Source organism: Eptatretus burgeri, chromosome 2 (genome assembly GCF_056783735.1).
Source record: "Eptatretus burgeri isolate ZD-2024b chromosome 2, Ebu_testis_v1, whole genome shotgun sequence".
Classification (NCBI taxonomy): Eukaryota; Metazoa; Chordata; class Myxini; order Myxiniformes; family Myxinidae; genus Eptatretus; species Eptatretus burgeri.
In genome coordinates, this window is record NC_140962.1 from 23273463 (window position 1) to 23288462 (window position 15000).

The following is a 15000-nucleotide window of genomic DNA, read 5'->3' on the forward strand; positions in this document are numbered from 1 at the left end:
CACAGCTGTCTGCTCATGACGCTGTGGTGCAGGGCTCAATTCAAGGACGTCATCATCGAAGGCGTAATACTTTACACGGTAACCAGTGAGTGGGCCTTGTGGAGCCTTCCAGGTCAAGGTGAAAGAATCCTGCCCCACATTGGTGAACTCCAAATGTTTCGGTGTGTCAACATCTATGGGTTGAAATTTGTAGTTGATAAATATTATGATCTGAAAAATTAGAAGGTCAAAATTTAACTTGTCAATTAATTCATTGTTAACAGCTCTCTCCTGCTGAATTCACCTTTAAGAGATTTCACCACATCAGTGGAGAACCATAGATAAACTAGAACGGCACTCGGTAGAGCGCATACCTCTTCCAGGCTGAACAGTTTACATTTTGTATCCCACTGATAGGCCGGATCTGAATCCGAACCTTAACCCAAATATAATTGGCTTGTTCTCGTCACCAAACCATTTATCCACCTAGTTTGATCAAACCTCATCCACAACCTTTTCATATATCATGCTATATATGGTTTTTGGCGCTATCTCTCAATGGTGAAGAATCACTGAAAAAAATTAAAAATTTCTCGTTTCTAAATTCAGATTTGGATCTTCATCAACATCGAATCAGTTCGTTCTCGTCACACACCAAACCTGCCCACCAAGTTTCGTCCGAATCCGTCCATAACTTTTTAAGATATCATGTTATACATGTACTGGTATATCGTTTTAATCTCCATCACTGAATGGTGAAGAATCACTTTAAAAAATTCTCGGATCCAGATTCGGAACTTCACCAAAATCTAATCAATTCATCCTAATCACACACTCAACCTCTGCACCAAATTTCGTCCAAATCTGTCAACAACCTTTTGAGATATCCTTTTCCTAGACAGACAAACAAACTGACAGATAAACAGACAGACAGATAGACAGACAGACAGATAGACAGAGACAGACAGACAGACAGACAGGGGTGAAAAAACCCTCCATCCCCTTTGGTGGTGGCGGTAACAAATGTAGCTTGAATCATAATATGCAAACAAAATAAAATAATTTGAGAGATTACATGATCAAGACAATCACCATTACAATATATAAACTGCCCTTTCTCCAGAGAACACGTCTCCATCCTTTTGTAAAGTAACATGAGCTCGGTGTTGAATTTCTGCTCATCGTGAGAAGAATGTTGTTGGAATAAAATTCACTCACTTGTCGTAAAATTCAGCGAGATGGGTTCAGTTTTCTCACCACTGTTTCCCAGAGCACGGACACTCACGCTGTATTTGGTTGATGGCTGTAAACCCTCCATGGTGACCTCATTGTGACCTAGAAATTCAGAAAGGGATGTTAAAAAGACCATTTGTTCAGCATAGAAAGAACAACTTGAAAAAAGTACACAAAGGTTTTTAATTTTTTCACTCGTTTCATACATATTTTCTGTTTCTTTGTCATAATTTCTCTTTATCTTGCATATATATATATATATATATATATATATATATATATATATATATATATATATATATATATATATATATATATATATATATATATATATATATATATATATATATGGAGGTATGATGGTCCTGAGGAGCATCTTACCTCCTCAGAAAAATACACAAGATATAAACAAGAATTTAAAATCCTTATTTCCCATTTCAGCAGCTCAGGTCCACCCATGCAGTGGGAGATGGGGTTTTGAAAATGTGTAACTTTTTATTATCGTTTGAGCTTTTGTCATCAAATTTTCAACAAACTCTTATTATGAGAATACAAAGAAGACTAAATAATGATTGGGTCAAAATGTCAAAGGGCAAAGTCACAGTGAGTAGAAATAGGTCTTATCAGCCCGTCCGCTGCGCATCAGCATGAGACGGCCGGGTTTTGTAATCGCTTCCATGTTTCTTTATTTATTTACCAGTTGAGCGTCACTGTATCTTTCCAGGCCATAACCTTTTCACCATTTGAGCTTTTGACATCAACGTTTCAACAAACTTTTATCATGAGAATATAACTTTAATCCTGCCTGGGGAAGCAGACATGGACCGGCTTTGCATATTGAGATGCTTTGTAGTTTCTTCTTGTCTTTGCACAATTGTGAAATGGTAAGTGATATTGAAAGTCTGCATAATCATCGCTTTATTCCTTACTAGACTGAAATGAGGTTGGATTTTATTAACTATAAGTTGAGAGAAGTATATTTAACGCTATGAGAAGCAACATGTGGCTGGTGTTGTGAGTGTTCTTGTCCGCACGTGCAGACTGACACCTTTACAGAGATGCATATTCTATCGTTGAATTAAGTTGGCCTGTTTGGTGTTCACTTCTGAGCACTTTGCTCCTGCTCATGGTATCACATGTATGAGTTCATGTTGTTTACTTTCCTCATACAAATCCCATCTCATTTATTGATCTATAGTCATTTAATATGCATATAATTAATGTAACCATATACCAACATCTCCTAAAGTCTGTGATCTTGTCATATATGTATGATTCCTCACATGACCATAAGGCATTGTAGAAATAAGCCTGTCTCAAGGAAAAGTCCTGTTCCATCCTAAATCTGTCATGTGAACAACAATGCTCAAACGAAAGGCAAAGCCAACAAACATGTACAAAGCACCACTCTCCCAATTTTTATCCAAACAAGAAAGAGCATATAGCCTTAAGTGGTGTTTTATTTGTGATCCACAAACCTTCTCAGGCCTATATTGCTTTAAGCCTGAGGAGGCAGGATGAAGCTTTGCAACCATACACCTGATGCAACATGCCAATCAATATAGAGCCGCAAGGTGAACTGTCAGTCTGTGTTGATCTATATGCACCCCTCCTTTTTTATGAGTATAACTCTCATACCCTGAAACGAAATTCCAAACTCAGTTTTTCATCGCCGCCAAGCCAGTTGAACCGAGTTCAGCCAGCACAGAAATAGCTGCAGGATTGTTTCTTAAGGTATGTAGATGCGGTGTAATGAGCGGTGCGAGACTCCGTCCTGCTGGTGGGTGAATTAAAGATGAAAGTTCGCAGGCAGTAGCACAGTCAGAGTTGAATTTGAGTAAAGTGAACAAGGAACGAGAAGTGTGTTCGAAGAGAAAAAGAGCTTGCGATGGAGTACTGGAAGACACTGAGGACCTGATCCCCTGCATCAGAACCTCAGCATGGGCAGGGATGCCATTCTCTCCCTGCTATTTTCTTCTGCCCTGATTTGCAGTATATTTTATAATCTTCACATGGATACCTATCCTTCCTTACCCAGCCTTTATTTTTTCAATCAGGCTTGCTGCGATAGTTAAGTTTAGATACATCATCTTTGTTTATCCTGTAATGGCCTCATTCATGATTTGTGGTTTCAAACATAGCATGTTTGAGACAAGCATGTTTGAAATTCATGATTCAAACATAGTTGCTGGTTAAATTATTTATTTGTTTTTGTGCTCTGTTTATTGGCACCATTATTAGTCTCACCCCAAAAGGGTTGTGAGACCATTGCAACTCCTGGTCTGTGTGTGTGTGTGTGTGTGTGTGTGTGTGTGTGTGTGTGTGTGTGTGTGTGTGTGCGTGCGTGCGTGCGTGCGTGCGTGCGTGCATTGGTGATTGTTTCCACGTAGATATATTTTCACTGAAAATATTGTTTTTCTCTGCAACTGCTTGTCCAATCGATGCAAAACAATAAAAAAAGGAGGGACTCCCTACATGGAGAATATTTTATTGATAACTCTGACATCATAAATCACATGGTATGATAGCCATATTGGATTAAAAGAAAATTTTTGGACATCTTTTTCTCTGAAACCACTCAACGCAAATTATTGAAACTTCAAACATGTCATAAACTCCCCATGGCATATTTATGGTGATAACGATGACACCATTGGTGAAGTAGAATTCCAGTCATAATTGGTTGAATTGAAATCCTTATCCATTGGTTTAATTTGAAAAATCTGAAACTTCAATTATCTGATTTACAACCTGATGCAAGTGAATAATTAAATTTATAACATCATCGGTCATGTGGTCTGGTGGCAATATCGGATTGAAAATAAAAGCATTAAAAAAAATCGTCTTCTCCAGAACAGCTTAACAGATCGACGCGAAACTTCATACGTATGATGGATGTGCCAAGGAGAATATAGTTCAAATTTTCTTTTCACATTCAACTTCATTGACACAATTTAGCCTTAATGTACACAAACGTTTTCGATAAATATCCTAATATTTAATCAATAATCAACAAAGATACGGATAATGGTAGTGTACTGACATAATAGGGTGTGTGGATGATATGGGCATAAGGGCTGTAATAGTGGGCCATAATAGTAGCATGTTCAGTTAACAGTGGTATTTTTGTTCAGAATGAGCATCAAAGTGAGACTATGTGCGCTACCGAGTGTGGAGAGGTTTGGTCTTCCTGCCATTGGGTTAAGTAGGGCTGTAGGCAGCCATCAGAAAAAAGTATGCCGTTGTATTTTTGTACACACAGCCTTGATCATTCGGTCAATCACTACTCGGTTATCCAAGGCTATACCATGTGTATGGGACTGGTGAAAAAGAATTCACACAACCTGTGCAAGCAACTCCTTCTCCGTGTGTGTGTGTGTATGTGTGTGTGTGTGTGTGTGTGTGTGTGTGTGTGTGTGTATATATATATATATATATATATATATATATATATATATATATATATATATATATATATATATATATATATATTTAATTAAGTTACTGTTAATTGGATGTTAATTAATTAAGAACCTATCTTTTTTTTGTATACCTTGTCAAGGCTCGTATGAGAGGCTTGTAACCTATGATATCCTTTGCAAAAAGTAGGCAAGCTGTCGCCAGCTCCCTGATCAAATTATATATTGCTGACCTGCCTGACTGTTGGCAAGGGAATGGCAAATGATCCAGCATAACCCAAGCCAATAAATTGCTTCAACAGTGCCAATGCTCTTTAAGTAAGGTACATATCATACATATATACTGTTACGTCTGAGGGGGGGGGGGGTATGCATTCAAAGGGTAATTTGGATGTTTAATTAGGTATGCCATGCTGTTCGAGTTGTACCAGGATCTCGATGTAATAAGTAGCAATTCAGTGGTGATAAGTTGTCTAGTAAATGTCCATTTCTTCAAGGGGGAAATGATAATTGTCGCGTAATTAGATAGGAAGACGGGTTAGGGTAAGTGTGTCTGCGTAAACCCCTTTTAGTATTCCCTGGAGGCTTGCCGTGACATCACAGGACAGTGCTGCGGATGGCTCCGCCCCGTGATCACGATTGGCGGAAGGCGACGGCGGAGGGCCAATAAAACGGCTCGATTGGAAGTGACGAGGACTGGAGGATAAAAAGGTTCTGTTCGGGGAAAAGGGGAGGAAGAAGAAGATCAATAGAGAAAGCGTTTTGGTGGAGGTTGTTGTGCTCGGAGCGTGCTCTATTGTTGTGCTGGTTCGTTCCTGGATTGATCGTGTCTCGTGGCCTTGCTGTGCCTCGTGCCTCACCTCGGTTGGCTCTGGGGTTCTGCTGGCTCGGAGTACAGGGTCGAACGGCGGGCAGACCTGCCTCCCTCTCCTGCTCGCAACTTTTTTTTTTTTTGTATACCTTGGTCGAGGATCGTATGAGAGCTAACACACAACTCACAGCAAGGAGGCATGAGACAAGAGGGGCGGGAGTGGAAGGGACAAAACAGTGGGGAACAGACACATTAGGTGAACTGTGGAAGGGAGAGGGATGGGGATGGGACGGGGAACATGGCGAAGAGAAGATGGACATTTCAGGGACTTTCAGGAAGGAAAGCAAGACAAATGAAGGAAGTGGGCTTGGGTGGATTATTGGGGGTAGAAAAGATCGAGGATTTGGATGGGGGAAGATAAGAGGTGGTGGAGAACAGCTGTTTTGAAAGCCTGGAGGGAAGAATGGGAAAGAATAGAGTGAGGAAGTTTATTCCAAAGGCGGGAAAAAAGAGGAATGAAAGAGTGAAGATGAGCAGTGATTCGTGATTTTGGTAGTTTTACCAGAAGGGGGTTGTTGGCGGACCTTGAGCGCCCTGTGGAAATGTGGTGGGGACAAATTGCAGAGAGAGCAGGGGGGCAAGGCTGGAGAGGAGTCGGTAGAAGACAGAAAGACCACCGACCAACCTGCGGTGATTGAGTGAGAGGCCCAAAGACTCAGCTTCATTGCGGGAGATGCCGATGATCTTAAATGCCCTGGTTTCGACAGCGTGAAGCCGAGAAAGGTGGGAGGCAGGAGCACCAGCCCAGAGGGGAGAGCAGTACTCCATCAGGCTACGGACAAAAGCTTTGTAAGTGGTCAGGAGCTCAAGAGGGCCGAGGAAGGACTGAGCACGACGGAGGATTCCCAGTCGGCGACTGGCTTTTGAGGCGAGGTTGGAAATGTGACTTTCCCAGGAAAGGTCATGGCAGATAGTGAGACCTAGAAGCTTGAAAGAAAAGACTTCTTCCAGAGGATTGTTGAGAAAGTGGATGGGGGGTTTTGTAAACGGTCCTTTTGAAGAGACATAGTGAGAGTGTGAGATTTGTCTGGATTGAAAGACATGTTCCACGTGTTGGACCAGTTTGTGATTTTATCCAGATCTGCAGTGAGTGAAGAAGCTGCTGCTTGCCGGTCTGAGGGATGACAGATGGTACGGCAGAGGGTGGAGTCGTCGGCAAAGAGAAATAGAGGATTTTCCAGAGAGTCCGAGAGATCATTGATGAAAACCAGAAAAAGAACAGGGCCCAGAACGCTACCTTGAGGAACTCCAGCCTGCACAGGAAGAGGGGATGAAAGAACTCCATTTAGGGCCACACGTTGACTGCGACAGGAGAGGAAGTCTGCGAGCCATGAGTGGAGATGGCCTTGAATACCATGGGAAGAGAGTTTGGTGAGTAGGGCAGGGTGCCAGACTGTGTCAAAAGCACGTGATATGTCCAGGGATACGGCTCGGATTTCCTGTCTGGCATTGAGGACCTCCATCCATTGATGGGAGAGCAGAAGCAGCATATCCAGGGTAGAGTGACCTGGTCTGAAACCAAATTGATGATTGGAAATCAAGCCATTGGAGAAGAGGAAGGATTTCATATCTGAGGCGATGATGGATTCCATCACCTTGCTGATGATTGGGAGAAGGCTGATTGGTCTGTAGTTATAGGGATCTGTTTTTGCACCTTTTTTATGCAGGGCAGTGATGTTAGCAGATTTCCAAGCAGATGGCAGATGACCTTGGGCAAATGAGAGGGTGAATAGAACAGAGAGAGGGTGAGCAAGAGCAGAAGAGCAGGCTTTGAGGACACGTGGGCTGATGCCGTCTGGACCGGTTGCAGAATCTGACTCGAGGTTTGAAAGCAAGCTCTCCACCTTGTCAGGAGAAAAGGATACAGAGTCCAGGGACAGTTGGGTGCGACTGGGTAAAGTGGGTAGAGATAGAGATGGGTTTATGACACAAGATTTAGCTGCAAACACCGAGTTTAGACATTCAGCTTTATCACGTGTGGAATCAGCAGTGCGGCCATTTGAGGTAAGGGAGGGGATGGAGGGGGAACATACACCAGAAACAGATTTGATTAAACGCCACCAGGATTTTGAGGAGGGAGAGAGGTTTGAGAGTTCAGACTTGAGATGAGAAAGATGTTGTTTTCTGGCTCTCCTGAGGGTAGATACACACTTGTTCCGAGCTTTGTGGAAAGAACTGAGATTGCCCTCAGTTGGGTTTGCTTTCCATGAGGCAAAGGCAAGTTGTTTCAGGACAACTGCCTCGCCACAAGCTTCAGTAAACCAAGGGCGGGAGGAAGGGTAGGACAACTGAACACGAGAGGGGATAAATCTGTGCATGAGGGAGAGCAAGTTTCTTTGAAAGAATTCCCAGGATGAGTTGATGTTTGAGAAAGTAGTGATAGGAGACCAGTCTGTAAGTTTGATGGCTGCTCGGAGACCCTGCCAGTCGGCTTGAGTGAAATGCCAGACTCGACGGCGGTGAGGTGGTTCTCTGATAACAGCCAGAGAGATGTCCACTTTGACAAGGATGTGGTCAGAAGAACCAATTGGAGCGAAGGAAGAGCAGCAGATATTGTCAGGGAAATTTGTCAAAATCAGATCCAGAAGAGATGGAGTACCATTGGTTGAGATCCGGGTCGGGAAGTTGACCGATTGAGTCAGTCCCAATGAGTCGCAGAAAGCTTTTGCTGAGGTGCCATGGCAGGTGAGAGATGTACCCACACCTAGCCAACTGGCATGATGACAATTGAAGTCACCACATAAGAGGAAGAGAGAGTTTGGATGAGAAGATAGAAGATGGTCCATGTTTTCGGATAGTGAGGTGTAGATGGAGTCATCACTGTTCGGTGGACGGTACAGTACACATATAAACATGAGGTGGGAGTGGAGGGGAAGCCGAAGCCAGAGGTATTCCTGGGGGTTTGGGGGAGTGAGAGCAGTGCATGGAGAGTGAGGAATAGAGTCTTTGATGAAGAGAGCAACACCTCCACCAGGACGAGGTTCAGGTCTGTCATACCGTAAGAGGGAGTAGCCAGGGAGAGATACTTGGGAGTCAGACACGTCTTGGGAGAGGAAAGTTTCTGTTAGGCAGATAATGTCTGGTTTGTCAGTGGCAACCTGTATGGAAAGATCTGAAAGGTTTGAGCGAAGGCCCCGGATATTTGAGGTCCACACTTTTAATGAAGAGGAAGGGGAGGAGGCTTTGGGTGCAGGAGGTGGAGGGGGAGGGGGAGGGTAGGACAAGGGACGAGGGGGGCAGGTAAGGAGGGTTGCTGAAGGAGTGTGGGGTATTGCAGAACAGCGAGGGGAGGGGCCGAATGAGGAGGAGAAAAGGCTCTGTGGTGCTGAGGGAGAGGGGGGACAAGAGACAAGGAAAAAGGCAGTTGAGGATTTGAGGAGGTGGAGTGAAGAGATGGAGGTGAGAGGGCAGTGGAGGGAGGCAGGTTGGTGGATGAGAGGGGGGGTAACTTTGAGAAGGAAGAGTGAGGGGGATGAAAGGTGGGAGAAAGGTGAGGGGGGAATTTTTGAGAGAGGTGAGAGGGAGGCTTGGAGGGAGAAGAGTGGGATGGTTGCTTTGAGAGTGAGAGTGAGGGGTGAGGGAGGTGAGTTGGCACTGAAGTTGGAAAAAAAGAATGTTTGATGGAAAGCGAGCATCCATGGCAAACTGTGGTTTTTAAAAGTTTTAGGTCAGAGGCGCCAGAACTTGGCGCCAGAACTGGTTCCCTGGCGGCTGTGAGCGGACTTGGGCCAAGACCAGGAGGTCGACAGCACCACGGTTTCTCCTGCCCCTGACGAGCGCAACGCCAGCTCGTCCGACGCCAATCCAGGGACTGTTGCGTCTTCACCACGGGCCAGCCTGACCACCAGGACCAGCTACGTTGTGTGTGTATGTGTGTGTGTGTGTGTGTGTGTGTGTGTGTGTGTGTGTGTGTGTGTGTGTGTGTGTGTGTGTGTGTGTGTACCTGGCGCCTTAGAGGGTTTGAGATTTGTATATCCATTGGAATTGTTTGTGTTTTCCCCACGCCCGAACCCACACCACCATCCCGTCAAATCGCCCCGGATCCGTCCTCTTGCCGAGTCTTATTATTTCTGGTTAGAGAAATAAACGTTATTAACTCAGTGAAAAGCGACTCGTGCCACCTTCCTCGTCCCGTTTGCGGTAGAGCGATTAAAACCGCCATCTTTGGGTTATAAAAAATAAACCGCCTCCATCGTTTCGGCTCATTCTACATTAGCGGGACTGTTCAAGTCCCGTGGACGTCACAATACATATATATATATATATATATATATATATATATATATATATATATATATATGTATATATATATATATATATATATATATATATATATATATATATATATATATATATATATATAATCGGGGCGGTTGGGATTAGACATATTTAAAGAAGAAGAAGGTGCTTCCAACCAAAATTAAAACAAGATCTATTCCGCTAATTTGAGCAATAAGCAAGAGCAGACCCGGTCTCAGGCGACATTTCACCAGCTCTACAGCCAGCTTCTTTAGGCCAATAGAAATATTGCCTTGGACCGGGTCTGCTCTTGCTTATTGCTCAAATTAGCGGAATAGATATTGTTTTAATTTTTGGTTGGAAGCGCCTTCTTCTTCTTGAAGAAAAACAAAAAAAAATGTATATATATTATCATTTCCTTCAATTCTGAGCTTTTTCTTTTTACAAGCCCTGCAAACACCTGAACTCCACTGACATCTCTCCATCTTTCCCATAGTCAATTTCCTGCAGCAATTCCAGCTCAAATCTTGCAAAGTAATGATGCTCACCATGTGTAATGTCACGAGTGTCAATTACATCTTGACTGTCCAGAGCCTTCAATTCGACACGATAGGCTGACACAGGAGCTTCAGATGGCCGCCAGCCCAGATGAACGTAGCGATCAGCTACATCAACAAGTTTGAGGTCCGTGGGCACGTCGATCTCTGCAATAATGGAATGGCACATATGAACGAAATAAAGGTTAAACTGTAAAACAATGAAACCTATGCTCTACCAAAACAAACATACCAGGACATATGTGGAAGTGTTGTGTTTATGTTCACCTCTAATTTAAACATTCTCTTTTCATTGACCTATTCTTTTATGCTCCTTTTTCATGATAATAATATTACTACATCCTCTTGCTGTTATGTAGTTATTTTCCAGGATCCTTCTTGTGTGTGAGATAAAAGTTCTTCTGTGTGAAATATTTGACCATTTTGCATCCATAATACATAGATGGCCATGAAATGAAATGCTATAATAATATGAAGGAAACACAGATTCACCGGTAACTTTGTGACTGGGTTTACCAACCTGTCTTTTCAATTCCCAGCAGTGGCTTGCTGATAGTTGGGTTATCTCCACGGCTCGTCACAGAGTGTAGCGCGACCCTGTACTCGCGGCCTGGCAGTAGACCCCGAATAACAGCCGAGTTACGCCCAGAGGGTATGGACAGCTCAGAGGGACGCCGTTGGGATCCTGTCGATGATGAGCATAAACAGAGGTTGACAAACTTTTTTGCTTTGGAGTCGTGATGAAAGATATTCAATGCTGTTCAGAAAATCAATTTAAGTTTTATCAATGTGAAAGCTCCCTCCACAACAATGGGATGAGCTGCACATCAGACACGTGACAATACATCAACCACTTGATATCAATGTCATCATGAGTAGGAAACAACTTCTTGAACTTTTTTATGTACTCATCATGAATGCTGCATGATGCACTTAAAGGAGTGAAAGTATAATATCTCATCCAATTAAAGAAAAACTGCTTTGCTTTACCTGTTTAGTTCCTCTTTCAACTGGTGTGAATTCATTTTTTTGTCCTTTCTTTCCATGACTGTTTTTGGTAAACTACCAAACAACTCGTCCATACGGACGGGATAATTCCCCCAGAATTGTTGTAGTTTAGTATGACTTGTAATAACTTCTCCCACAAGGAGCGTCTTATGCCATAAATACTTACATAGAGAGAATTGGGGTCTCCCTCCCTACCCTGAACCCCTGGGAATTTTTATTTTTATTTTTTTTTACCACCGAAAACCTTCCTCTGCACACACCAAGTACAACCAGTAGTTATCAATTCATTCCATCCAGCAATTCAGGAGTGCATATAAATCAAACGAGCACACAAAGAAGGAAACAAACGCACAGATTCACAAACAGACACTTGTCGAGTTATTGTACGATGAAACGAAAGAGCCACAGGATCAAACTCGACACCATCAGTAACACACCTGTTTCTTTGTAGTTCAGGCGGTAGTGACGCACACTGATGGGGGGTGGGTTCCAGGACACGATGAAGCTTGTTGGAGTTTTTTCTGAGAAAACTAGATCTGTAGGACCACTTGTCTCTGTTGGCACACAAGATGTCGTGCGGCTTGACTCCACCAGCAGGGCAAACAATAAACATGCATGTCAAGTTCAGTTAAAAACAAAATACATTTAAATGTGTAAGAAACTATATTTTTGACATTCCTCTTTTTCAGGTAAATTATGATTGTCATTATATTTGATTTAAAAAGTCACCTTTTAACAAGGATCATGAAAATTTGTTGTTTTTTTTTTGAGCATTGCAAATGAAGCACAAAATCCACTTACTTGTTAGCTGCTTTCCAGTGAGTGGCCAGCTTTCACGATCGTCCGCAACAGCAAACACACTGACGGTGTATTCTGTACTGGGGTACAGTTCTGTGAAAGTTATAAAATTTTGGTCCGATGGCAGTAGCTCTTCCCTGAGTGGTCCGAGGGTTTCAACACTGTACAGTGCCCGATAACCCGTGATGGGTGCTCGTGGGGACTCCCAGTGTACCGTGAAAGTTGAATCTTTCACGTTAGAGAATACCATGTTTGTTGGAGGGTCGATATCTGTTGTACACACGTTGGTCATGCACAACAAAAATGACTCTACATTGTACAGTTAAACGTAGACATCAATCTGTAAAATAAAATGAAGATCTTCACTTCATTATCGAACAATTTTGACAGGCTGTTATTGACATCATGTCGAACCCTCAGGATGAAAATAATTCTGAAGCTTTCTTCTTTACATCTGTGCTGAGTTTCAATGAGGCAAAACCATTCCCTCATCATTTGGGAAAAGCCTTTTTGTCTTTACCATGAAGGAATGAATGGTCCTCTCTGATATTATGGATTTGGCTTTCATGGGACACTGACTAAGTGTACCATGAAAGCAAAATCCTTAAGGCTGGAGAAGGCAATTCCTTCATGGTAAAGACAAAAAGGCTTTTCCTTATTGATGACAATTTGATAGGTTTGGATGAATTTTACCTTGTTGTCACAGTAGTGTATCACACCTGATTGATTGAGAACTCTAAAGCTGGCAAAAATGGTATTCCTTCCGACTACAGCTGCAACTATGGTTTTTACTCCGGTTTTAAGTTGCAATTCGCTGCAGACGACTTCAATTAGAACTTTAATCACTTCAGGTACGGACAATCCGTACTGCAGTACATAAGCCACAAATAGTATAACCTGTAGTGATTCTAAAGTTAACTTACACTGCCTGGAAGTATATGAGAGTACAACCTGCAGTTCTAACTCTACCATTTTTGACTGGTATGTTCTCTTATTAACACAATAATGAACAGGAAGTTAACAACGTTTGTTCTCAATATAATTGATTTACTGTAGTTTCGTACCTGTCTTCTGTGTGCCAGAAAGAGCAACACTTTCATGCTGCCCGATCATCGAATGCACGCTCACCAAATACTCCTTGCCTGGTGTGAGGCCTGCACAAGAACATTTAATTTTTCACTAATGTCTGGTTAGTATGTCACACAACACTAAGACTTATAAAAGGATAAACTAGCAACATACCATGGATCTCTGCTCGGTGATTTTTATCAGTTATTGTAACTTGGGACCAGTTGGTCACATCACGAAGTGGAGCAAACCGGATGCTGTAGGCTTCAACATCGACACCATGTGGTGGCTTCCAACTGATGTGAAAGCTTTCCGTGGAGACAGCAGAGAAAGAAAGGTCTGTCGGTGGAGGGATCACTGCAGACACAAAAAAGTAAGGAATAACACTGAACAACAAATTTCAAAAAAATTTTTTTACTGGAGATGTGTAAAGTGATTAAGACTAATTTGGGTACGCTGATTTCAAAAATCATAACCGTTTTGCTGTATCACGTCAGGATTTTCAGGAACAGAAATATTCCCATTGCCTAGAAGTCAGGATTTCAATGAAATTTACATATGTCTTTAACATGTCTATTTCGTACAATTGTTGTTAACTTGTGTTATATTTCTTTCTTTCAGATAAAGATGAGTAGGCGTTCCTGTACCAATCATCCTGACAACTTCTGTTATGTCTGTGGTCGGTATACCAAAAAGATCAACAGCGAAGTATATCTACAGCAGTGAAAATGAAGGCCGCCTACTTTCACTACTTCGGGTGTAAGGTGGGGGACCAAGAACAGAGCTGGGCACCACACATCTGCTGCACAAGCTGCCACACAACCTTGACTCAGTGGTTGGTGGGCAAGCGCGCGAGCATGCCATTTGCGGTGCCCATGATATGGCGTGAGCCGCAGAATCATCATGATGATTGTTATTTCTGCTGCACAAGCATCGCCGGCTTCAACAAGAAGAATAAAGGTCACATCAAGTACGCTGACTGCGTCTCTGCTCGTAAACCTGTGCCTCATGATGACGAGAACCCCGTTCCAACACCTCCAGCTGATCAGAACATAGCTGTAAGCAGTGGTGAAGAGGATGGTGATGATGAACCTTTTGAACCCGACACTCAAGAATGACACCTTCTGAACCAGGGAGACTTAAATGATCTTGTAAGAGATCTCACGCTGTCAAAGGCGAAGGCAGAGCTGCTTGGATCAAGGCTGCAGCAGTGGAATCTACTTGAACCTAACACCAAGATATCCTTGTTCAGAGCACGTCACAGAGACATGGCTGAGTTCTTTGAGATGGAAGACACGATGACATTCTGCAGTGACATCAACGGTCTGTTGAAAGAACTTGGGTGTGATCACGATCCTGCAGACTGGCGCCTCTTCATCGACTCGGGGAAGAACAGCTTGAAGGCTGTTTTGCTCCACAATGGCAACGAGAAACCATCAGTCCCACTGGCTCACGCGTTCGGCATGACAGAGACCTATGAGACTATGCGGCAGCTGCTTGATTCCATCAAGTACAATGACTTCAACTGGCACATCTGCGGAGACTTGAAAGTGGTGGCGCTGTTGTTAGGGCTGCAGTCAGGCTACATGAAATACATGTGCTTCCTTTGTCTCTGGGATAGCAGAGACGACAAGAATCACTGGACGAAGAAAGATTGGGAAGAGCGAAAAGAGCATGTACCTGGTCGACACAACGTGAAGCATGTCGCCCTTGTCGACCCAGCCAAGGTTTTCCTTCCACCACTCCACATAAAGCTCGGCTTGATGAAAAGTTTTGTACGGGCAATGGATCTGAATGGGCGTGGGTTTTTATACCTCAAGGAAAGTTT

General features: G+C 43.0%; 1 protein-coding gene across 5 annotated transcripts in view; it reads right to left on the minus strand.

Moving 5' to 3' along the window:
* The window catches only part of LOC147031599 (uncharacterized), a 595949-nt gene that overhangs the window by 21451 nt on the left and 559498 nt on the right, over positions 1 to 15000 (minus strand). For all 5 annotated transcript variants that reach the window (XM_085865857.1, XM_085865848.1, XM_085865859.1 and 2 more), the window contains 8 exons: positions 13347 to 13529; positions 13169 to 13258; positions 12108 to 12374; positions 11744 to 11860; positions 10819 to 10983; positions 10290 to 10445; positions 1198 to 1314; positions 1 to 173 (listed from right to left, as the gene is read on the minus strand). The exon at positions 1 to 173 is cut by the window's left edge and continues 97 nt beyond it. In XM_085865857.1, coding sequence (XP_085721983.1) covers positions 1 to 173; positions 1198 to 1314; positions 10290 to 10445; positions 10819 to 10983; positions 11744 to 11860; positions 12108 to 12374; positions 13169 to 13258; positions 13347 to 13529 — 1268 coding nt within the window. The remainder of the gene's footprint in view (positions 174 to 1197; positions 1315 to 10289; positions 10446 to 10818; positions 10984 to 11743; positions 11861 to 12107; positions 12375 to 13168; positions 13259 to 13346; positions 13530 to 15000) is intronic.